Below are 24,186 nucleotides of genomic sequence, written 5' to 3'. Positions count from 1 at the left end.
AGAAGACTGTTGTGCTTTGTATTTTAGTTATTTTTATATTTCTTTCTACTTTGCAATTGAAGCTACTCACAAGTGTCATCTTTATAGCCTTCTCCCATCTAGCATAGTGCCTACACTATCAAGATATTCAATATTTACTTATCAAAAAACCCACCCACCTCTTCTGAACTCTTTCAATGCCTTATACTGTGATGTGCAATCTATACCCTCTTAATGCATTTTAAGACTGAAGAACTGACTGAAGAATTAACCATAGCATTGAGACACAACTAATTTCATACCATTCTATGAACACTTAAAAACAACTTTAAGAATTACATTCAATTTGTTACAGAAACTGAGATTTAAAAAAATATTTTCCTTTTAAGAAGAAAAAGCATTACTAACATTGCAAAGCAGTGATAAAGATACTTTATTAAATTACCTCCAAAGTTATTATTATGAGATCAGATATACTGAAATTATGTTCTTTTTGATTGTTACCAAAATGCTTTGAAAATTTAAATATTTATTGGTGATACCTATTTATTATAATGATTATGTATAACTACTTTTTAAACCAACTCAGGCAAAGCAAGCAGAAGACGGCTCTGAGAAATACAAAATGAAAAAAATTTGCAAATTAACATCAAATCTTCTTTTTCAAAATCTATTTTAAGTTCTAGGATGCAAAACATTTCCAAAGATGCCAACCTCTACAATACTCTAAACATTATTAAAAGTCTTAAAATTTCAAAAGTGAATAAAATTTCAAAATGCACTGATCTAGATTACTTGGATTAATTTTTCAATGAGAAATAAAATGTATATTGCATGAATGTGCTCAAAAATAATTTGGAAAACAATTTTGATAACCATGAAAACCAAACACCAAGTAGGATCTACAAACAAAAAACTAAGATATAATGTTAGAGCAGCATTTTCTACATCATGTCCATTTTCAATTTCGTTTTTACCTTTAGCAGTTTAGTAGCCAGTTTTAAAACATTATTCACTAGTGTCAGTTCCTCCTTTTTGTTAGGTTTCTTCTCCATTTTCAAGTAGAGGTTTATCTTTTATTAAAAAGAATAAATAATTAAATATACTTAAAATTATAACAAATACTTTGTTTTTAAAAGGTATTTAGAGATATCTGCTAAAATAGTAGTAGTAGTTCTCTGGCTATTATTGAGATTATAGGTGATATTAATATTCTTCTTCATACTTAACCGTATATTCCAAATTTCCTACAGTGAACATATTATTTTATAATAAGAAAATAATAACTGTTATTTAAACTTTTCAAATGTAACTAAAAGCTGAAAGAAGGAAAACTGGATGTCATTATTTAAAATGCAAAACACCTTAGTCACAGGGTCAAATCAACCCTGAGAATAAATAATAACTGGAGTAAGTAAATCAATTGGTTTGTCTGCTACTTTCCCCTTTCCCTCTAATTGACTTGGTCTGACATGGCTACCAATTTTTAAAAATCAAACTATCCCTGACAAAATTACTCAACAAGTTCACTAGAAATAAGTTTGTTTAAATAATTCCTATGAAATGATAAGGAAAACGTTTAAACAAATTCATTCAAAATAAAGTTAAGCATCAAAATTACTATCCTTTATACTTTCTACTGAATGAAAGTTTATGCTTATTCAAATACAGCTCTGCTACACTGCAAAGCAAACATACCCCACTAATGGTTTAAAATCCATCATTTCTACAAATGCTACTTCCTTCTTATCAAATGAATATGCGACATAAAAACAGTAGATTAGACTTGAAGTCTGCATCAAGGCAGAAACACTGAAGAAAGGCTTGTGCCCTATCAAATTTCAAGTTTTGCTCTATAACACAAATGGTCTTAATCTAATAACATAGGTTCCTGAAAATTTTAAAGTAAATATGGGACTTCCCTGGTGGTGCAGTGGATAAGAATCCGCCTGCTAATGCTGGGGACATGGGTTCGATCCCTGGTCCGGGAAGATCCCACATGCCGCGGAGCAACTAAGCCTGTGTGCCACGACTGCTGAGGCTGTGCTCTAGAGCCCGTGAGCCACAACCACTGAGCCCACGTGCCACAGCTACTGAAGCCCGTGCGCCTAGAGCCTGTGTTCCGCAACAAGAGAAGCCACCGCAATGAGAAGCCCGCGCACCACAACAAAGAGTAGCCCCCGCTCACTGCAACTAGAGAAAGCCCGCGTGCAGCAACGAAGACTCAATGCAGCCAAAAATAATTAATTATAAAAAATTGAAGTAAATGTAAACATTTTAGTTTAATATGTAGACTATAGACATTAATTTAAAACATAATAAACATGCATTCTCACCTGTTCAGTAAGTAATATTGAGGTATTGCTATATTTTTTACTTGTTTCTGATCCAAGGGTAACAAATCTTAGGAGAAAAAGTGTTAACGAGATGCACCAGATTACCAGTTCCCAATTGTAGTGACAATCAAGGAAGATCTCATGTACATGAAGCAACTGAAAGTGTATGAAAAAGGCAATATGAAGAAACAATATGATTCAAACAATTTCTTTTTAAAAGAAAATAACATTTTACTTCATACAGATAGATCATGGATATAGAATTACATTTTTAAAACATTCCACATTTATTAGGAAATATTTCAAGCACATAAAAGGTATAATGTAATCAAAACCCATCTAGTTACTTCTGTCAAATCTTAATATTTTGCAATATTCTTTCAGATTTTTGAAAAATAGAAGATTAAAGATTCAGTTGAAGCCCCTTTAAACTTTTCCTTTCATCATTCCCCTTCTTCCCCACCCCTCTGTAAGGGTAATGAATTTTGCATTTACCTTTTCCATGCAGTTTTTATAGTTTAGCTACATATTTATCCTTAAACTATGTTATTTTATATATATTTTAGAATTTATATAAATGCTATCACATTGCCCATATCATTCTTCAATTTGCTTTTTATTCTACTGGATTTTTGTTTTCAAAGATTATCCATTTTTCCATGATACATTAAGCTCAAATTCATTCATTCTAACTCCTACAAGGTACTACAGTAAAACAATCAACCACAGTGGATTGGCCTACTCTACCAATTAACATTTATTGTGTTGTCAATTTCCTTATTATAAACAATACTGCAATAAATATTCTCTTATGCATCTCGTCTCCTTGTGCACATATATAAGACTTTCTCGAGGAGTTAATAGCTAGGAGTAAAACTGCTGAGTCCTTGGATATTCACACATTCAACTTTAGTAGATATTACAAACTTGTCTCTGAAAACAGCTGTGCCAATTTATACTCTCAGCAGTGTATCAGTCTTCCCTTTGCCCTCATATTTGTCCACACTTGGTATTATTCAACTTCTTAGCACCAATCTGCCAATCTGATGAGTATAAACTGTTCTCTTACTGTTTTAATTTTACTTTTCCTGATTACTTAGGGAGAATGAATGTTTCATATGCTTATTAGTTACTATGCTTCCTCTCCTGTAAGTTATCTTTTTATATTCTGTATCTAATTTTTTTCTATTACGTTGTCTGTTTTTTTTATTGATTTGTAGACGTTATATATTCTGAATAACAAAGCTATTTAAATCATGTATTTTGTCAGTATCTCTTCCCAGACTCTCTTTTGTTGTTTATGGTGCCTTTTGTAGTACTTACAATTTTTAGGGAAGGGCAGGACAGAAGAATATATGAGAGACTGCAGGTACCAGGCAAAAGTCTAAAATATTTACTGTCTGGCCCTTTACAGAGGAAGTTTGCTGATATTTGGCTTATAGGAACAAAATTGATTCTTTTATGTTGATGTTATATCCATTTTTGTTGATCTTGACCTTCTAAAAAATGTATATTTTTAATAATTTGTCCTTAAAGTTACTTGAATATTCTACACAATCATATAGTCTACAATGCTTTCTTTTCCAATCTTTATACAATTTATTTTTCCTATCTTCACTGGTTAGTACCCTCCATTAAAATGCTGTCTAGAAGTTATAGAGAGGGTACCCGTCTCATTCCTGATTTTAAAGTAAATATCTCCAATAAATATCATATGTATAATGTTTGCTCCAGTTTTTGAAAGATATACTTTTATCAAACTAAGAACAGTACTTTCCAGTCATTGTATGAATCTCCACTGAAATTTGCCAATTTGTTTTCTGTAAATATGTAGATGATCAGATGATTTCTCCTTCTTTAATCAATTAAAGGAGTTCAAACTAGATAAATGGCTTTTCTAAAGTTGAAAATCTTTGCATCCCAGGGATAGACTGTCTTGGTCATGGCATATTTAGTTATTAAATTGCTAGCTTCATCTTCCTAGTATCTCTGGATCTAAGTTAGCTCACTGTTTCCTATTTTCATACTATCTGTCTGGTATTGGTAACAAGGTTATACTAAGTATATAAAATGAGTTGGGGGAATATTCCCTCTTCTCTCTAGATCTTTTGTGTAGGATTAGGATTACTTGTTTATTCGAACATTTGGCAAAATTCATCTGTAAAAACGACATGGGTCTAGATGATTTTTGTTGCTAGCAGATTTTCAAACTACTGAATCAGTACTGCTTTATGGTTATAGGTCTTCTCAGCTTTTCAGTTACTTTTTGAGTCAGTTTTAATTAATAAATTACACATTTCTACAAAATAGTCCACTTAAGCTTTTAACTTCAATGACAAAAGTAATTTATACTAGTATTCTTAAAAAAAATTCTCAACTGTTTCAGCTTAATACTGTGATTTTTCTTTTTTAAAATGTGTTATTTGTTGGGGGCTTCCCTGGTGGTGCAGTGGTTGAGAGTCCGCCTGCCAATGCAGGGGACACAGGTTCATGCCCTGGTCCGGGATGATCCCACATGCTGCGGAGCGGCTGGGCCCGTGGGCCATGGCCGCTGAGCCTGCACGTCCGGAGCCTGTGCTCCGCAACAGGAGAGGCCACAACAGTGAGAGGCCCACGTATCGCAAAAAAAAAAAAAAAAAAAAAAAAAAAGTGTTATTTGTAAGTATGTTCTGAAATTTTCAAACGTATGGTTTTCTTGTTGCTGTCGTTGTTTTCTACTTTAACTGCATACAGCTAGTGGTCTGTATGTCATCAGTTGAGAATCACTTTGTCGCCTAGTACATGAAAAAGTTTTACAAACTGTTCTGTGCCTTAAAAGAATATGTACTGTCCAATTACAGAAAAAATTTTTTAACTATCTTGTTTAGATACATGTCTCTATTGTATTTTCGTCTGCTTAATCTATCAATTATGAAAGAAATGCATTAAATCTTCCCAATGTGGTATTCTGTCAATTTCTCACTACAGTGCTATTGATTTTGACTGTATATAGGTATGTTTGAAGTTATGGAATCACATGCATACAAATTTGGAATTATTAGATCTTCCTGATGAATAATTCTCTAAATTTTTGTCAGGTTTCTCTTTATTCCCAATTACGCTTCTTAGGTTACAGTCTCCTTCATCTGATATTAATGTAAGTTCACCAGCTTTCTCTTGGCTAGTATTTATCTGCAATATATTTTTCTTTTTACATTCAAAACTTTTCAATGTTACTACATTTCATGTGTCTTTTGTTGATAGCAATCGATAGATTTTATGTTCATTAGAGACAACTACTACAGCATGTACTTCAGGAACATGGAAATTAAACCTTGAAAAAAAGACTGAAATGCAATAAGCAATTGTGAGTAAAGAAATCAGTCTTTTTCCTTTTGGTTGCTTTTAGATTTTTCTCTGTTTTTGGTGTTCTGCAGTTTTTCTATAATGTGTCTAAGTGTCGATTTATTTTTATTGTGGCTTCTTGTTCTTGTTGTGCCTCCTAAACCTGAAAATTAATGTCTTCCATCAATTCAGAAAAACTCTTAGCCATTACCTCTCCAAATATTGCTCTCCCTCTTCTTTCCATCTGAAATTCCTATTAGATATATGTTGGATCTTTCAACTGTCTCAATCTCCTTTTCATATTTCCATCTCTTCATCTCTGTTCTATATTCTGGGTAATTTCTTCCATCTCCCAGTTCACTCTCCTTAGCTGTCTTAAATCTGCTATTTATTCCGTTTGTTGTGTTTTAATAATAATGTCAGTAACTGTATTTTTTTACCTCTATGAAGCAATGTTGGTTCTTTTTCAAATCTGTTTTTTCTTAGTGTTATATACATCGTCAATCATTTTAAACAACCTTATAGTTTATCTGACCAGATCTCAAGTAGCTGGAGATGTACTCCTGCTGTGTGTTAATCTGTTGACTCACTCATGTTGGATTGTTTTTTCATGTGTTCTGAAACCTGAAGGGGCTTTATCTGTGGAAATCCTGTGAGGCCTAGGGCTGCTGTCACATCTCCAAGAACAGTCTTGGTTTTGTTTCTTCCAGGTATCCAGGAGTCTAGGACTACTTTTTATATTAACTTCTTGACACAGGGGTTACAGGACAAGATCTGTAATGTACATTTGAACCCTGAACCTGTGTGAAAGGCAGACCTACAGTTATATATTCTTAGGAGAGACTTTCCCTGCCTCCTTGCCAAAATCTAGGCAGAATCAGACAAGCTTCCTTATTATCTTTCTGTGCTGTTAGGCACACTGTTTTTCTTATTCCTCATTTTCACTCAGACTATGGCCCTTTGAGGATTCTGGCCTTATAGCGTATGTATAAGGAGGTATGGCAGGTCAAGGCCTCATCTTCTTGTCCTCATATGGGCATAAAGTCTCAAATCTCTCAGATACTAACACTGACAATGTACCTCACCATAATATTAACACATATAATTAATTGCTGTTTTTCATTTTTATCTTCATTTTTGGCCCCTTACTGTCCTATAAACTCAGACATATATGTAATATGTATATAAAAAAGCTCACTTATGTATATTAAAAGGCTGTGTTTTTTCCCAGAATTGTATGATGTTCTAAAGCAGAAGAATTTTCAGGTAATCTAGTATGTCTTATTACTGGAAATGGAAGTTTAAATTTCATAGCATAGAATATATCCTGAGATATTTTTGTGCTTCCTGACTGATCTTGGTCAATGAGAATTCTTTTTCAGAGCATGAGGCAGTCAACTCACAGTGACACTTCAGATACAAAATAAAAGAATTAATATTAAATGTGAAGAAAGCAGGGATTCATGGAAAATAGTCTGAAAATTTTCCTAACTCTAACTTATAAATTTGTTTTGGGAAATAAAGATAACCAGGTGAATTGTAGACAAAAACTAATTATTATATGTTAAATCAATAGACCCCTGAGAATAAGCTAGCTGCTGTTCATGACACAGATGAGTAACATGCATTTATTTATTCTACAGAAAAAAAACTGTAAAAAGTCAATGTCAAATTACTTATTACTTTGATTGCTTATTATTAGAAAGTTGAATATTTATAGATCTGATTATCTAATTTCTACAGAACAAGTTAACTCACCTGGGCACAACAGATAAATACAACTGAGATAGTTAACAAGAAAGCAGATGAAACTATGACATCAACTGATCGCTGAGGACCTCGACGCTGGGGAAAAAAGGGAAAACACTTTTAAATATATTTACTAATTAGCAGCTAATTCCATGCTTTCAATTTAGGTATTGATCCATCACTGCATGTTGATCATAGCTTACAGCACTGAGAATAAACCTAATTTGTGAGATGAATTCTAATTATAAAGTGTTACTATTTCCTGAGGATTTGCAACACAGTGAAAATGGTGAATATACAGCCTAGAATTCTTAGGTTAACTTCCAAATATTACATTTTGTCAAACACTAATCATTTATTCAACATGTTTTTTTGAGCATCTGCTCAGAATGAGGCACAGTGCTAGGAGCTGGGAACACAGCAGAGAACAAAACAGACATGGACTCTATCATCACAGGAACTTGTTGGGAGTTGGACATCAAGCTCATAGTCATAGATGTATATATAAATTGTGAGGAGTGCTATGAAGGAAAGGTACAAAATGCTTTGAGAAAACTGGTAGGGAGTTTGGTGTAAATATCACTTCCTTAGGGAGATCTTCCCAGGCCCATACTCCTAACTCCCAAAAAGATTATGTAGGCCTGGGAAGATCTCTCCAAGGAAGTGATATTTACACAAACTAAGGTGCAGGAGCATGATGGCACATGGCAGTGTTGTTGGTAGAAGGAAGGGCATGTGCAAGAGTATAAAACAGAAAAGATCATAGTGCATTCAAAGAACTGAAGCAGTGTAGTATGGCTGGAACGCAGGGAAGAAAGTGTTTCAAAACGAGACAAGAGGGACAGACAGGCTATCCACAGGAGCTAGGTCATCAAGGGCATTGCTAAGATCTTGTTGTTCATCCTAAGATCAATGGAGAACCTTCAGAAAGCTTTAAGAATATGTTCAAATATACATTTTTAAGACATCTCTGGTAGCAAACTGAAGAAAATATTAGAAGGAGAAAATAGGAATGCTGTGAGGCCAGTTAAAAGGCAGCTGCAGTAGTCCAATGCAGAAGATGATGGGTGGCTGCAATTAGGGTGGTGGAAATGGGAAAAAAAAAAAGAAGAAGTAAATGGATTCAAGATATATTTTGGGGCTTCCCTGGTGGCGCAGTGGTTGAGAGTCCACCTGCCGATGCAGGGGACACGGGTTCGTGCCCCGGTCCGGGAGGATTCCGCATGCCGCGGAGCGGCTGGGCCCGTGAGCCATGGCCACTGAGCCTGCGCGTCCGGAGCCTGTTCTCCGCAGCGGGAGAGGCCACAGCAGTGAGAGGCCCGCATACCGCAAAAAAAAAAAAAAAAAAAAGATATACTTTGGAAGCAGAAAGGGTGGGAAATGGTGATAAACTGAATGTTGGAAATGCAAGAGAGGAAGTCAGCACTGAGGATAATTCCTAGGTCTGGAGTTACATATTTCCCTCACTGAAGTGTAAGCTCCTAAGGGTAGGGATTTTTATCTCATCAATAGTGAATGGAACATGGTTAACGTTAAATAAATGTTTATTGAATAAAATAATCAATGCATAAAAGAATACAATACCTACTTAGGGTTGATAATGAGGGGAAATTTTAGGTGGCTTCTCACTAAGACAGGGAACAAAGATCATCTCTATCCTTCCAGAAGTGTCACAGTGAGGAAAAAATAATCTACACCAATCTGTAGCATCTCCCAGTGGAGACTAACTTAGCTGAATTTAACAAGTTAAATAAATAAACAGAATAATGAATTTTTTAAATAGAAGTGTAGACAGTGCATATTTTTTCTACTTCTTTCCTTGTTACTTCAAAATGAAAAGCATTAAAGACTTAAGTATGTCAGAGGATAGTTGGCCTTTAGGTCAATTTTATTAAGACATGATTACTCCGAACATAATGAAATTCACTGGTAATGCAACAAATAATCCTCAGAAGAAGTATTGTCCTAAAACTAATTCAGATGTTTCCCATTTCCCTCCTGAGTTTTTATATCTTAATTCCATAATTAGGAAAGTTATTTTAAAAGATTAAGGAAAAAGAATGGCATGAAAAGGATGGCTTAGCATTGCAAGCTAAAATTTCCAAATAGTGATAGGCCACTTCAACGACTCACTGACAGATTTTTTTTTTATTCTTTTTTTTAAGCAGTGGGCTCCCTCTGCTGGCTTGTGATAATCATTCTAGGTAGAAACAAAATCTTTAATCTAGCTTTTGAATGAGTAGAAGTTGGTAAGATTTATGAACAAAGATAAATTTAGGACAATCTGATCTTGAATCATCTACCTAAAATGAATTTAAGCCTTTCAGACTTCAGATGTTTTACTGTAAAGAACCAGTTTAACATTTATTTTGAATTTCTGCATATGGATCAAAATAAACACTTAAGTGTGGCCATATAGCACCATATGATTACAAATCTGACTATAAATCTAGACATACATACATAATGACAAAGAAACTGGAACTATGAGAGGGAGCCAGCACGTTAAGAGTACTTTTATCACTACCATTCTACCTTAAGATAGGACCGGAGAGAGAGCCACATTTTTATATTCTGTACTTTCTTCAATCGGAAATGGGGAACCTCAGATTTTCGAGCCCTCCTTGCCGATGTTAAATGTCCAAAGAGTTTTGCAAAAAGTAATCGCTAAAAAAGATTAAAATAAAAGTTAATTTTCAAGTAGATTACCATATAAAAACAAAAATCAACAAAATAAGGATTATTAAGATTTTATTTGGTTACGTATTACAAAAACAAAATAGGAAAATAATTAGCAGCTCAAAATGATTTAATGAAATTCTAAAATACTTCAGGAATACCTTGAATATTATGAAAAGGATGAAAATATTCTCTATTCAGAAGTCTATATTATACCCACCTGTTTATAAGTTCTTTCTGCTACACAGAGCAAAAAAAAGAAAATCCACACAAGAGACACACGAACCACAAAACTTATTATAACCATAGAAAGAACTATGACATCTTCATTAGAACCAAATGCAATCACATAAAGTTCTGAAGCAGAATGTGCTGTGAGTTGATCCAAGTCTGTAGCTTGAGAGAGTCGGAAAACAAATGGAGTTAAACCCAGGATTAGAGAGATTGCGTTTCCAAAAATCTGGTATCCTATTCCTGGTATATGGCTGTTTACCTTTATAGAGAGAGAAGAAAAAAGAAAAAAAAAAAAACGTACACAAATTTTATCTACAGTAAAATAAATTCCTAATCAAGCATTATTTTATTTACAGCAATATGAAATAATTTTGTTAAAATATATTAGTTTTAATACATGAATAATGAAATTTAAATTTACTCAAAGTCTGTAAGTCATTATTTTTTCAGTTTTTAAAAACACTTCATTATCAGATCTCTAATTCACTAAGTAGATGCAAAAGGATTTACTAACCCGGTCTTAACTGGGATCTTGAAAACAAATTCTATTTATCTCATTAAAAAGTTAGAAATACTTACAAACACTGCAATATTGAAAAGAATGAGGAGATCTCATATACACTTAAATTCAGTTACAGAAAAAATCTAGAATTATATACTTACTCGATAAATTTATAATTTGTGTTTTTCTTCAAAGAGTTCAATATACAAATGGATATCTCCTTAAACTCTAAAACCATTATCTTTTATATACATACACACATATATATTTTTTTCTGAAACCATTTCAGAAGAGAGACTATGCTAGAGGGGTAAAAATTAAATAAGGGGGGAAAAAGGGCGGGGGAATTATAAAAAAAGAAGGTTGGAAATTAAATAATGGGAAAATATAAAATTGGTAGGACTGGGAGGGATCTTAAATATCATCTAGCTACCTTTTTATCATGATATTACACAGTATGTAAAAATTCCCAGATACTTAAGGTACAGAATATCACCTAGATCCAAGTCTTTAGGGACTCCTTGTCAATAGCTTTTCATAGCTCACACTGAGATATGTAATAGAACGTGAAGTAGATCAATTTCTGAAACCAGTTATTTTAATTCCTGTCCCACATAACGTGTGCACAAAAGTTCTAGTTAACAATACACAAGAAATTTAAAATTGCAACTTAAATCATGCTTAGTTGTCCAGAGGAATCAGGTAAAATTTAAAAAGTAGTAATGATCTAATAAGAGAAATAATAATAGAAACTGAAATTAAAATCCATAGTATTTGTACTCCACATCTTCAAATAACTCAAGATTTTTACTAGTTGCATTACTTCTATATATTTAAGTTGGCAAGCATCAATACAAATTTTCCAGTTTGATTTTTTTTTTAATGTTTTGGGTAGTAATAAATAAATGAACCATGATAAATGATACAGGAAAATAAGTTTTCATCAACACTTGTATATATCTAGCAGCTCCTAAATTTGACCCATTGAAAGCAAAAAAACCCCATAAAAGTAGAAAATTTTAGACTGTATCATCTCTTCTTAATCAGAATATGAAACATTAAAAGGTGAGAGTGATTTGGTAACAAATCACTGTTGAAATCACTGTTTAAATACAAATTAACTTTTTCAGGTTGAAGAAATGAGATGAGTAGGTTATATAGTATTTCAATAATCATTTAATAGATTAATAATCACTGTCTAAACAAATAAAATTTAAAAACTCACTCTGTTCATTATCATTCCACTGATTTCAAGTACAGACATGTCTGCTTTCTTGCAGTCATTGCCTTCCCATACGATAGCGCTTATTTTTTCTAATCCTGGGTGGGAACTATGGAGCCAGGGCAAATGACTCTATAAAAAAAAAAGAAATTGGTGAATATATTAACTGCATTTCATAATTAAGATATATATGTGTGTATATATCTGTACACACCCTATTTTATCTACACTAAAAAACAGAAATTGGTGAATGCACTTACATTTATAGAATATATGTATCTGTACAAAGCTATATTGTGTACAATTTCAATGACACTAAAATTCTATCTTAGGGCTTCCCTGGTGGCGCAGTGGTTCAGAGTCCGCCTGCCGATGCAGGGGACATGGGTTCGTGTCCCGGTCCAGGAAGATCCCACATGCCGCGGAGCGGCTAGGCCTGTGAGCCATGGCCGCTGAGCCTGCGTGTCCGGAGCCTGTGCTCCGCAACGGGAAAGGCCACAACAGTGAGAGGTCTGTGTACCGCAAAAAAAAAAAAAAAATTCTATCTTAAAATCAGTTAGCGGGCTTCCCTGGTGGCACAGTGGTTGAGAGTCCGCCTGCCGATGCAGGGGACGTGGGTTCGTGACCCGGTCCGGGAAGATCCCACATGCCGCGGAGCGGCTAGGCCTGTGAGCCATGGCCGCTGAGCCTGCGCGTCCGGAGCCTATGCTCCACAACGGGAGAGGCCACAACAGTGAGAGGCCCGCTTACCACAAAAAAATCAGTTAGCATATACACTGAACAGATGGCGTAAGAAATTATGTTTATAAAAATGCATAAGTTAAGAACTTTCTGTACCATCTATTAGGCAACCTACTGTTCAAAAATCCTCTAAAATTTGTCAGCAAAAGCACTTAGTCGTCAATCTGTCTCTTTTCTCTTAATATACAAGTGTTCAAAAACAAATGCACATTAAATTCATATTACTAATTGTTCATATTACTGACTGTCCAACTTATGATCATTCAATACAAAAGAATATGATAGCTGAGATATGAACCTCTTTGAAGGACTAAACAGTGATACAATCTCATTCAGAAAGAGATACAAACTTACTCTTAATATTTGATTTAGTTACTTTTCTGATTTTTTAATCTAGCAATTCTCGAAAGGATCAATTTAACTTTTTTCCCCCTTGGAGCAAATATTGTGAACTGAAGCACCTAGAGATAGAAGGACTCTCCCAACTAGAATAACGTATCTCTCGAAGTTTCAAGGAATAGAAAAAGGTAAAAAGAAAAACTGAAAGCGTTAATGCAAAAAAATCAGATACTTAAAGTTGGGGTTTTTTGTTTGTTTGTTTCAGATCTATAATTAAAAGAATAAAACTTCAAAACAGGATAGCTGGGGGTTAAAGATGGCAACAAATTAATAAAACACTAATATTTACATTATCAGATATTGATAGAAATAACACTAAAAGATTAGCCCCAGAATGGGATAAATTTGATAAATTTGTTTTATTACATTACATTCTAAGTTATTTTTATAACATATTTCATTGAAATAACTTCTAACAATGAACAGAAGAATCTACTTCAGAATATTCTTTGAGGACAAAAACGTGATTGAAATATGGTAAAGATATGCTTCTGTAAACTTAAGGAAGATATTTTCCTCTAGGGGAAGTAAAGTTGCATTGACTCATTTCAGTTAAAGGTATAAAATAATAATACAATAATATGTAAGAAAATAGACATGGGAATTATTCTGACCTCGTACATTAATTTTCTTTATGAACAATTATATAGGCAAACCATAATGCCAGTAGTTATGCTACTGGCAAACCTCTTTTACATTTAGTTATTTGGCTATCAAGAGGTTTTCTGTAAAAATTTATCTGTTCCAAAGATATAGTATTTTAATATACATTAACCTTCACAGTACATATTTCACTACTGGAGAGCCTTAAGAGCTATGAGATACTAGTTATTAACTATCCACTTAATTCCTCAAATTACATTTTATAATTTTTCCCCAAACAAAATACTCTAGTTTGGGATAAAAATAATTTGCACCAAAATACGTATCAAAATTTCCCTGGAACTTTAATAATTATGAAACATAATGGAACTAAAAAGCTAAGAACAAGTATGAAAAGCTGAATGGAAAGAGTGTTACGCCACAGAGGTAACAGATTAAAACACCAATATACAGGATTTTTTTTTCCTTTTAATTCTCAGTCTGTAACAGTGAATTCCATGAAGCAAGGCATACAATACCGAGAATGTACATCTAGAGACAGAAATAGGAAATCGAAAAGTTCTTCACTCTACTTCCAAGAGTACTCATTTTGCACCAGTACCTTCTAACTAGCATTTGATAGCATTTTCCTATTTCCAGAAAGGCAAAAGGCAAGAGAGTAGAGAGCAACTAGAAACTGGAGAATTTTAAAACAATTAATTAAAAGATACAGGGGCGTGTGTGTGTGAAATGTACTCAAAAACAGGGGATATGGGGATAGATTTATAAGTATAGCTGACTCACTTTGTTATAAAGCAGAAACTAACACACCATTGTAAAGCAATTATACCCCAATAAAGATGTTAAAATTTTTTTAAAAATATTGTACAAATATGTACTGCCTTCAGTACATGAGACTTTTTAAAAAAGTTTCAAAGAAAACATCAGAGCAAATCATTCCATTTTATAATTTTATGACATAGATTCTTCTTAGTTACGTTTTTCAAACTAAAATTTGGAACTCTTTCAATGGTTGCTCTTTATCCTCATCAAAATCTCAACTGCTTTGCTCCCTGTTCATTCACAACTGCCTGGAAACCTTAACACTTTAAATGGCAGCATGTTTTATTTCAGATAAATTCACCATGACAATTGCTTTCCTGAAGTTTCCACCTGTGGTAACTGTAGCCATTAAAATACGGCTTTACCCACTGAAGAATTAATTTCACTTGAATGTGGCTTTATATTTTATTATATACTCAGCCGTGACTACAGGAGAAAAATATTCTCTTTTAGAAATGTTTCAGTAACTATTCACCAAGAAAATAAAACAAAACTACAAATTTGGTGACATACTGACTAGAACACGCTGATTCAAATACTCAGTGCTTCTTCACATGAGGAGGAATTTTTCAGTCTTCATGCTAGGCAGAAAAGGATCCTCCAAACCTAATACAGACCTTAGTCAAACAAGAAAAAAAGCAGGCAGCTTTTCATTAAAGGGAGCTAATTTCAGCTAAAACTGAAAACATGAGCTTATTTTTTAGGAGCCTGAGAATACAAAATGTGTGTATAATCAAGTATATAACCCAAAAGCAAAACCAAAGTAAACCTAGAATACTACAATTAATATGCAGAGTAGAACATTAAAAAATGTTTATTTTACCAAAAAAAGAAGCAGAGTAGTGTGACAGATTTAGGACCAATTTATTCTGTAGAGCATTCATTAAAACAAATTTTTTCATCATTTAAGAAAGGCCTAATCGGCATGTTTTGAAAAACTTTATTTTGTTTAATTCATTCACCCAACTAATATTAAACACCTACTATGTACCAGGCACTGTGTGATACAACAATGAGCAAAACACATGGTCCCTGCTTCTGTGCCACTTATGGGATTGCTGGGGAAATGGCTCATAGGCGTTTTCCTAAACCTCAATTCCAGTTATTATCCTCTGTGACTTAGATGAATACACAGATGATTCATCCAACACCCTTTTCTCATGCATTGTTCATTGTTTTTTTCACTTCTTAAATTCCAGGGAGCTTTGGCTATTCCCATGGCCACACCCTGGACCCTGTCACCACAAATTGCTCTACATCTGAAATGAGTCTCCAGCCACAGCCTCTCATCTTACCAGGTCTCTCAAACCTTCAATTCAAAACACACTCTTCCCTGAACATACCTATTCTTCAACCTATCAGTCCCTTCTTGGTTTCATTTCCTTCTCAATCTAACATGTCTAGATTTTTACTATATCCATTATTTCAACCAGCATATCATCGTCTCTCCTGTCCCTTGAATAGCAACTATTTAGCACCTACACTGTATGACTTGGGGTGCATTATTTAATTCTGAGCCTCCATTTTCTCATCTACGAAACAAAAAATAACCTACATTGTTATAGGTCATGTGCATTGTATGAGACAATGCATCTAGATTACTTTGCACAGTGGAAGATATATAATAAATGCTTATTAAATGTTTGCTACTATTATAATTATTACAACTATATTCCAGAGAAAAGCATACAACTATGTAGAACAGGCAACTACAAATTCATAGTTTCAGATTCCACCTGGACCCTCAACCACGTGGCAGTGTGACTCTTCTTAATGTGTTACTTGGCTTGAACACAAGCAAACACAAACTCTCTCCCCATCATCTCCATTTCCCACAAATGAAAATGTCAAGCCTTCACCACCATCCACAAGCCCCTTATTCATCTCACTTCTTTACTGTTAATAGACCACCTGGTCTCCTGCACATCAAATAACAGAGATCATCAGGCAGTAACTCCCTTGTGGTCTTACCTGCTTCGTGCACTCTTCCTCCTCCTATTTCAGCAGAGGATGTGTTCCTCGTCCTGCAGGAGGCTAAGCTTCCTAATCATGCCTCCCCTCCAGAACCCTAATCATTCAACAACTTCTCCGGTACCTCTTCAATTCTTCCCTACTGTTTTTTCCTCCTATGCACATAAGTGCTCAAGTATCTCACATCTTCACATTTAGGAGGTGGGGACCAAAACATTCCTTCAGTTTCTCCAACCTGTCAGGTCCATGCTTCTTAAACCTCATTCCTCATTTTCACCCCTCAGCCCTCTGTAGCAAAGCTTCTTTCCGCTAACAGTTTTCCTGAAGCTGAAGCCAAAATGAATGGATATATTTTTAAAAGAAACATTTCAATCAGATCGAGAATAATAATACTTGGTTTTATATTTATTTTACCCCCATTTGCTCCAGGTATTTTAATTTACAAAAATTACAGGCAAAATTGAAACTTACTCTGTACCCTTCCCTGCTCTCATTCCCTTTTTAATTCCCCAGATCTATTATCCTAAATTTGGTGTTCATTATTCCCTTGCATGTTTTTATATGCTTACTGCATATGCTTTTATTCATAAACAATATATAACCTTGCATCTTTTAAAACTTCATTATAAATGGTATATTGTACGTATAAGTCTGAAACTTGCTTTTTTATTCAAAGTTATATTCACAAGATTTATTCTTTTTGATATATGTAACTAAGTTCATTCAATTTCACTGCTGTATATTGTTTTACCATATGCCATGAGTTATTAATTCTACTATTGTTGGCTATTGCATTATTTTCCATCTTTCACTATCACATAAAATGCAATGAACATTTTTTAATATGCCTCCTTGTGCCCATCTTCTAAAGTATCCTTGGAGTGAGAAGAGTCTTATAGTATGTAGACCTTCAATTTTATTATAAAGTAACGAAGTGCTCTCCGAAGTAGTTGTGCAGATTTATATTAACATCAGTTTTGAATAAGAGCATTAAAAAATTCTTTTCTTAAAATAGTGAAAAACCAGTATTTTTTGCAAGGAATGGAAATTCCAGCTAGCTCAAATAAAGGTAGTGATTGGATGATGGTGTTTTTCATCAGAAACATTTTGTGGTGTCCAAGGGAAACTTTAACTAGGACTTAGGACAGAGGAATCAGCAGCCCTGGGGACCCTCTGTGCCTTGTAGACTTTCAGTCAATTATTCTGCCATTAACGTGCCTCAGGCTAAACCCCATGTGTTTCTTTTCTATTGAACTTTAGTTACATGTTTGTGTATAGACACACATGTGTTACAATCTCATTACACATACTCTCTCACAACCCTTTTTCTGATGATAAGAATAGAATTCATTTTGTTCCTTGGAAGGAGAAAGCAGAGATAAAGAGAGAACTGTTCAACACCGAGTCTTCAGTAGAACTGACTAAAAATAAGATGTTTGATATGAGAATATTTTTTCCTAAAAATGTGTCAAGTAGTAGCATTTCAAATTTGGGTTGGTGTGAGGTGAAACAGAAGTAGTACTTTCCTGGAGATTAGCCAGAGCAGGGGACCATGAATACACAAACCCGGAGAAAATAACAGATGTTATGCAGCAAGCTTTGGGCTTTGGGAGAGTTTAAGTCAAGTTTTCCTAAATCTGATTAGCACTAGCCTAGATGGAGGGAGCCAGGTTCCCTCTTCTGGGCTCTGCACTTCAGAGGCCCCCTTTCTGGCTCTGCTCCAGCGGTGCCCCTCCCTGTGAAGTAAGGAGTTTGCAGAGTTGGGGATATGCATATCTGGAACCCATACCCTTCTGGATCCATGGGACCTAGAGTTCCCTATCCTACTGGTCCCAAGCTGCCTTCCTAGGCCTGCACAGGCCTCTTGCCCAGGTCCCTCTGGAGAGGGACCCCACCAATGTGTATATATCTGGGCCAGAGGAGTAGCCAAGGAATTTGGTTTGGAATGATGTGGAAGGAAGTTGGGTGTTGGACCCTAGGATGTCCATATTCACACGTGAGCCCCTCCTGACGCTGGATGAAGCTTGGGGTGAAAAGACAAAAGGCTTAATCCAAAAGCCTCCATTGGTACTTTTACCCTAGTACCTGATAATCTGAGAAGAAAGCTTACCTACGAAGGACAGGGTAGCCCAAGCTGACATTCCATGTAGTGTAATTTGAGGGGCATCGCAAAACCCTGCTTATAATACAAGGTATGCCTTGGGTAAATCTGTCCTGAGAATTAACCATGAACCTCCTCCCTAACTAATATAGTAATGAAGCAGCGAGAAAAATTCACCTACAATTTTAATTTTCAAAAGCTCATTATGCATTATGATCTTGTGAGAAAAATATTTCATATGCAGACACCTGTAAAGTGAAAGGCTAAAGGCCTGGTTCTCATACAAGGCAATAATTTCTCCATTTGGAATGCTAGCAATGTTCTCTCTTTGGAAAGTTTATAAAGCTTATATCCTGCCTGTTCTCCTTTAATAAAGAAATATTAAATATTTTAAAATAAACTTTCTTTAATGAGCTAGAAAAAAATTCTTTTCTTATCTAAAGTAACAAGTATTTTTTTCCTATAATTTCTTCTAAATATTTTAAAGTTTTATTTCTTTACACTTAGGAACTATCTGGAATAAATTTTTGTCTTTGGATAATTATTTGACCCACAACCATATACTGAACAGTCCATCCTTTTTCTGATTTGCAATGTCACTTATGTCATACATTAGGGATCCATACAAAAAGGTAACTATTTCTGGGTTTTCTATTCTGTCCCATTGGTCTATCTGTTTACACACTGAGTCTGCCTGGCCTGCTATAACAAAATACCACAGACTAAATGGCTTACAGACAACAGAAATCTGTTTCTTGCGGTTCTGGAGGATGGGAAGTCCAAGATCAAGGTGCTGGCATATTTGGTGTCTGGTGAGATCTCACTTCCTGGTTCACAGACTACTCTCTTTTTGTTGTAACCTCACATGATGAAAGGGAAAAGGGAGCTCTCTAAGGCACCCCTTTTACAGGGGCAGTAATCCTATTCATGAGGGCTCCACCCTCATGATCTAATCACTTCCCAAAGGCCCCATCTCCAAATACTATCACATTGGGGATTAGGCTTTGACATATCAATTATGGGGGGACATAATATTCAGTCTATAGCATACAGCTGTACCATACCATCTTAATTACTACACCTTTAAAGTAAATTTTTATACTCAGTAAGAAAAGTCCTCTGTTCTTCAAAATTATTTTTGCTATTCTTGACATTTTGCTCTTTAATGTGGACTTTAAATCAGTCTAAGTTCAACTAAAACACAAACAAACATACATGCTGGTAGGATTTTGATAGAAAAAGCAGTGATAATGGGTATCTCTTTCTTGTTCCTGACGTTAATAAAAATGATCCTAGGGCTTCCCTGGTGGCACAGTGGTTGAGAGTCTGCCTGCTGATGCAGGGGACACAGGTTCGTGCCCCGGTCCGGGAAGATCCCACATGCCGCGGAGCGGCTGGGCCCGTGAGCCATGGCTGCCGGGCCCGCGCATCCGGAGCCTGTGCTTCGCAACGGGAGAGGCCACGACAGTGAGAGGCCTGCGTACCGCAAAAAAAAAAAAAAAAAAAAAAAGATCCTAAAATTTCATCATGAAGTATGATAGGTCTTTAGAAGGTTCTTTGACAGTTACCTTTTATCAGATTAAGGAAGTTTCCTTCCATCTCTAGTTGTCTAAGAGTTTACTTGTTGGTTTTATTATTAAGGTTTGACGAGAAGTTGGATAAGAGAGAGAAGAAGGTAAGGAAGAGTAACCCCCAGGTTTCTGAACTGGCAAGTGAGTGGATGGAGATGTCATTCATAAGAAAAACAGATTTATGAAGGAAGACGAAGTATTTGGTAAATGTGAAGTACTGGTGGGACATTCAAATGAAGATATCCTATAGACCTGTGCTGTCCAATATGGTATCCTCCTCACATGTGGCTAGTGATTACTTGAAATGTGGCTAGTCCAAATGAGATGTGCTGTTAAGCGTTCACAACAGATATTGAAGAAAGTATTAAAAAATGTAACATATTTCATTAATATTTCTCATACTAGTTATATGTTGAAATGATAATATTTTGAATATATTGGGTTAAACAAAACATACTTAAATTAATTCCACCTTTCTAAATGTTTTTAAACGAGACTACCAGAAAATTTTAGATTACGCATGTAACTCTCATTATACTTCTGTTGGATAGCATTACTATAGGCACTTGGAGATACAAATCTGATACTGATGAGATGTGAATTTGTGAATTATAATCTTATAGGTGGAGTTAAGACCACAGGTATAGATGAAACTGACCGCGACGTATGCTGAGTGAGAAAAGGACTAATGCATCTAAAGTACAATTTGACTTACAAAACTCTATTTACTGACAATTTCTCAGGAATATATGTTTGCAAGGTGAGTGACACAATCATTATACAAATACTGAGATTCTATGTTCCAGTGAAGCCAGACTGCAGCTCACATGAAAATAAAAATAATACAGGAACATTATTTTAATTGTAAGTTTTTTCTTCACCTCTGTAAAATCTGTACTTACATTCAAAGGAGCTGGACTTATAGCCCCACATAATCCAACACTGTAAACCAACCTGATGAAAAGGGTCGTCTCTATATTCTTTTTTCACACATGGATTAATTTGAGGATTTTCCACATCTGTCTCACTGGTACAAGATGATCGGCATTCTGCACAATGTAACAAGTCTTCCCATAATACATCTTCTGTTTCAGATTCTGGCCTTGTGCTCTCAGAATCCTGTCTGGAACTTGAACAGCGAGAGCTGCAACTAGTACCCGATTTAGGGGCATCCTGAAATCAAGATATTCTTTGACATTAATACAATTTATGTACCCTTTCCAACTCAAAGGATTCTATCAGAAATATATATTGCTACTTTTTGCTAAAACAACACACACACTGTCAAATGACAGTGAAATAAATAGCAAAGCATTAAAATACATAATATTTTTTAAGGAGAAACAAAATTTCCTCATATCAAAATTTGATTTCACATCTCAGCTCAAGTGTTATTTTGCAGGCAAAAGTTGTGCCTGTTTTCTCTTAAAGTTTATACAAAGTTCAGAATTCAGAGACTAGCCTAAATCCATATGGACTGCATAGTCAGTGAATGTTAACCCACTTTAATTGATGTGTTTAATGCACTTCTTTTCTTAGTTTTTTTTTAGCAACAATAGATTTCATGTATCTACTGTTTTTGTTTTTCAAACAGAAGTTCAATAAATTGATATAAAATTAACAAATAATCTATATCAGGAAGATAACTGCCAACTCATGTTTCTTAATCTATTGTAAAAAAGTGAAAAACTAAAAGGCACAAGTTAAATAATTTCTGATCAATTTACCTTTTTCCTAAGAGTTTTTAACGTACAAAATAAATACCTTTGACTACATTTTAATTTAAATTAATTCCAAATAACCTTTCCTAAATAAAGAATGGTAATAGCCATCCTTATGTAGTCAAGTATGCTGAAATTTTTGGATTTGTTTTTAGCTATCCTCTGTCACTAAGATTTTGTCAATTCTACTTTAAAATGTTTTATATTTACCCTCTCTATTTTCCATGTTATCACCACAGTTCAGACTTCATCATTCACACCTTGTTTGCTCTAAGACCTTCCTGACTGACCCCTATCTGAAAGGCCTTCCCCTCTTTCCAGATTAACCTTCCCACAGTGAAGCTATTTTGTCATTCCTCAGACAAAAATCTTTCTGTGGCTTCCCACTGTTCTGCATAAAGTTCACATTCCTTCACCGAGCCTTGTCTTCAAATGTGCTACTTCGGATCCTGTTCTCCACTTCTCCTCCAGTGACACTGGGCTACGTCTTAGCCTCTAAACACAGCTTGCTCTTTGCCACTCTAGCCTCTGATCATGTTCCTACCTCTTACTGTAATCCTACTCTCCTTTAAAGCCTACTTAACAAAAAGTGTCAGGAAAATACCATCTCTACCCCTTTCCAGCTGTCTTACCTTGCTTCTGAGTCTTAGTTTAGCCATCTACCAATGGGGAATAAAACTACCTACCTTAAATAGATACTAAAAATTAAATGAGCACTGTAGCTTTTAATACAAACCTAGTACAAAGGCGCTCGACAAATGTTACTTTAAAGGCACTCTCTATTTAGAACAATTACTTTGTCCCTGAAGCGAGTTATTATTATTTATATTCATCTAATGATAAATTTTGCACTGTTGTCTGGCATCTGTAATACTGTCTGTGTTAGATGTTCATGTATTTCATATTCTCAAATAAATCAAAACTCTCAAATACACTATAAGTCTATGAAAGACAGAAGCCAAACACTACTTTTTTTTGCCATCATTAGCACAGGTAACAAAATGTCTTAAATGAATGAGATATATTATTGATAATTTATTGATATTAGAATGGGATACTAAATATATATTTAGTGTACTGATAGAGTATTTGTGGGAGGAGGGTTGTTTGAGGGAGACGTAAAAATTTTCCGAAAGAGTTGAGCAGGAAAATGAAAAAAGAAAGAAAAAAAATACAGAAAGAGAAAAGGGTAAAAATTAGTCAGCTTTCTTTCGTGAAAAGCACTCTAAAAATACTTCCAATTCACTAATGTCAACCAGAATATTTGAAGCATAAGCAGTTTTCATCACAACAGTTTTCATTAGATAGCAAGACACAGACTGTATTAAGTAATTGCTAATCCAAAATTTTTGATAAAACTAGCTTATTATCTATAACTAATTTCTGATGCAGACTTGTTAATCAGATACAGAAATAAGTAATAGGATTAAAGGCCTGATGACTGTTTAAGTGAAACTAATGGGTGATTTCAGGGATAAAGAAATATCTATAATTCATTATAAATGTATTTTGTCAAATACTGATTAATAAGTGGGCCATTTTACAAATGTAAAATCTAAAAATTATTGCCTATACTTGCTTACATTTCAAACAGAATTTTATCTGCAGTATTTAGGTAGTTAGTGGCCACTTTAAATTTCACTACAAATTGCTGAATTAAGCCAAAAAATAGGAAATGAGCTACTGCTCATTTAATACAATTTGTTCTGCTTATTTCAAATCTTTAGACAGATAGCTAAAACTGAGAATATAATCATATTAAGAAAGTTTATTTATTTGAACTGAAATAGATGAAGGGAATAAGCATTTATAACATAAATGCTTTGTGCATGGCAATTATGCATAATCTTATTTAAACTTAACAATCTGATGAGGCCAGTCTCCCTCCCTCCCCACTGTACAGAGACAGAAACTGAGACTCCGGTAAGTTAAATAATTTTTCCAAAGTCACTTAAGTAGTCTGACTCCGTGCCCATGGTTTCTTCACTATGCTTTCCATCAAATGCTGCCTTCATCAGATGAAAAGCTAATCCACAATAGGGAATAAAAATTAAAGATACCTGCAGAGTTAAACAAAGCAAGACAGAGCTAGGAAACAGGACAAATGCTTAAACAGAGCTACCGGTTCCCCAGGACACCTCCTATATCTCAGATAACCAAGTAATTCTACCACCATCTTCCCAACAAGAGACTGGAAGAAGCCAATCAGATATAGTAGATAGTAGAAAAAGG

The 24,186-nt window shown here is 34.7% G+C and overlaps 1 protein-coding gene across 4 annotated transcripts in view; it reads right to left on the bottom strand.

Annotated features, from left to right (window-relative positions):
- Positions 1–24,186, bottom strand: part of PHTF2 (putative homeodomain transcription factor 2) — a 111,479-nt gene that overhangs the window by 2,795 nt on the left and 84,498 nt on the right. For 3 of the 4 annotated variants that reach the window (XM_082846753.1, XM_082846755.1, XM_082846754.1), the window contains 7 exons: positions 21,188–21,406; positions 12,029–12,157; positions 10,288–10,560; positions 9,924–10,055; positions 7,398–7,484; positions 2,316–2,471; positions 957–1,052 (listed from right to left, as the gene is read on the bottom strand). In XM_082846753.1, coding sequence (XP_082702879.1) covers positions 957–1,052; positions 2,316–2,471; positions 7,398–7,484; positions 9,924–10,055; positions 10,288–10,560; positions 12,029–12,157; positions 21,188–21,406 — 1,092 coding nt within the window. Of the gene's footprint in view, positions 1–956; positions 1,053–2,315; positions 2,472–7,397; positions 7,485–9,923; positions 10,056–10,287; positions 10,561–12,028; positions 12,158–21,187; positions 21,407–24,186 lie in introns of those variants that run through there. The other variant, XM_082846756.1, reaches the window with a different exon arrangement.

This window comes from Leucopleurus acutus (genome assembly GCF_964270905.1).
Source record: "Leucopleurus acutus genome assembly, chromosome: 9".
Taxonomy (NCBI): Eukaryota; Metazoa; Chordata; class Mammalia; order Artiodactyla; family Delphinidae; genus Leucopleurus; species Leucopleurus acutus.
Note: the sequence above shows the minus strand (reverse complement) of the source record. Positions and strands in the feature narration are given on the sequence as shown.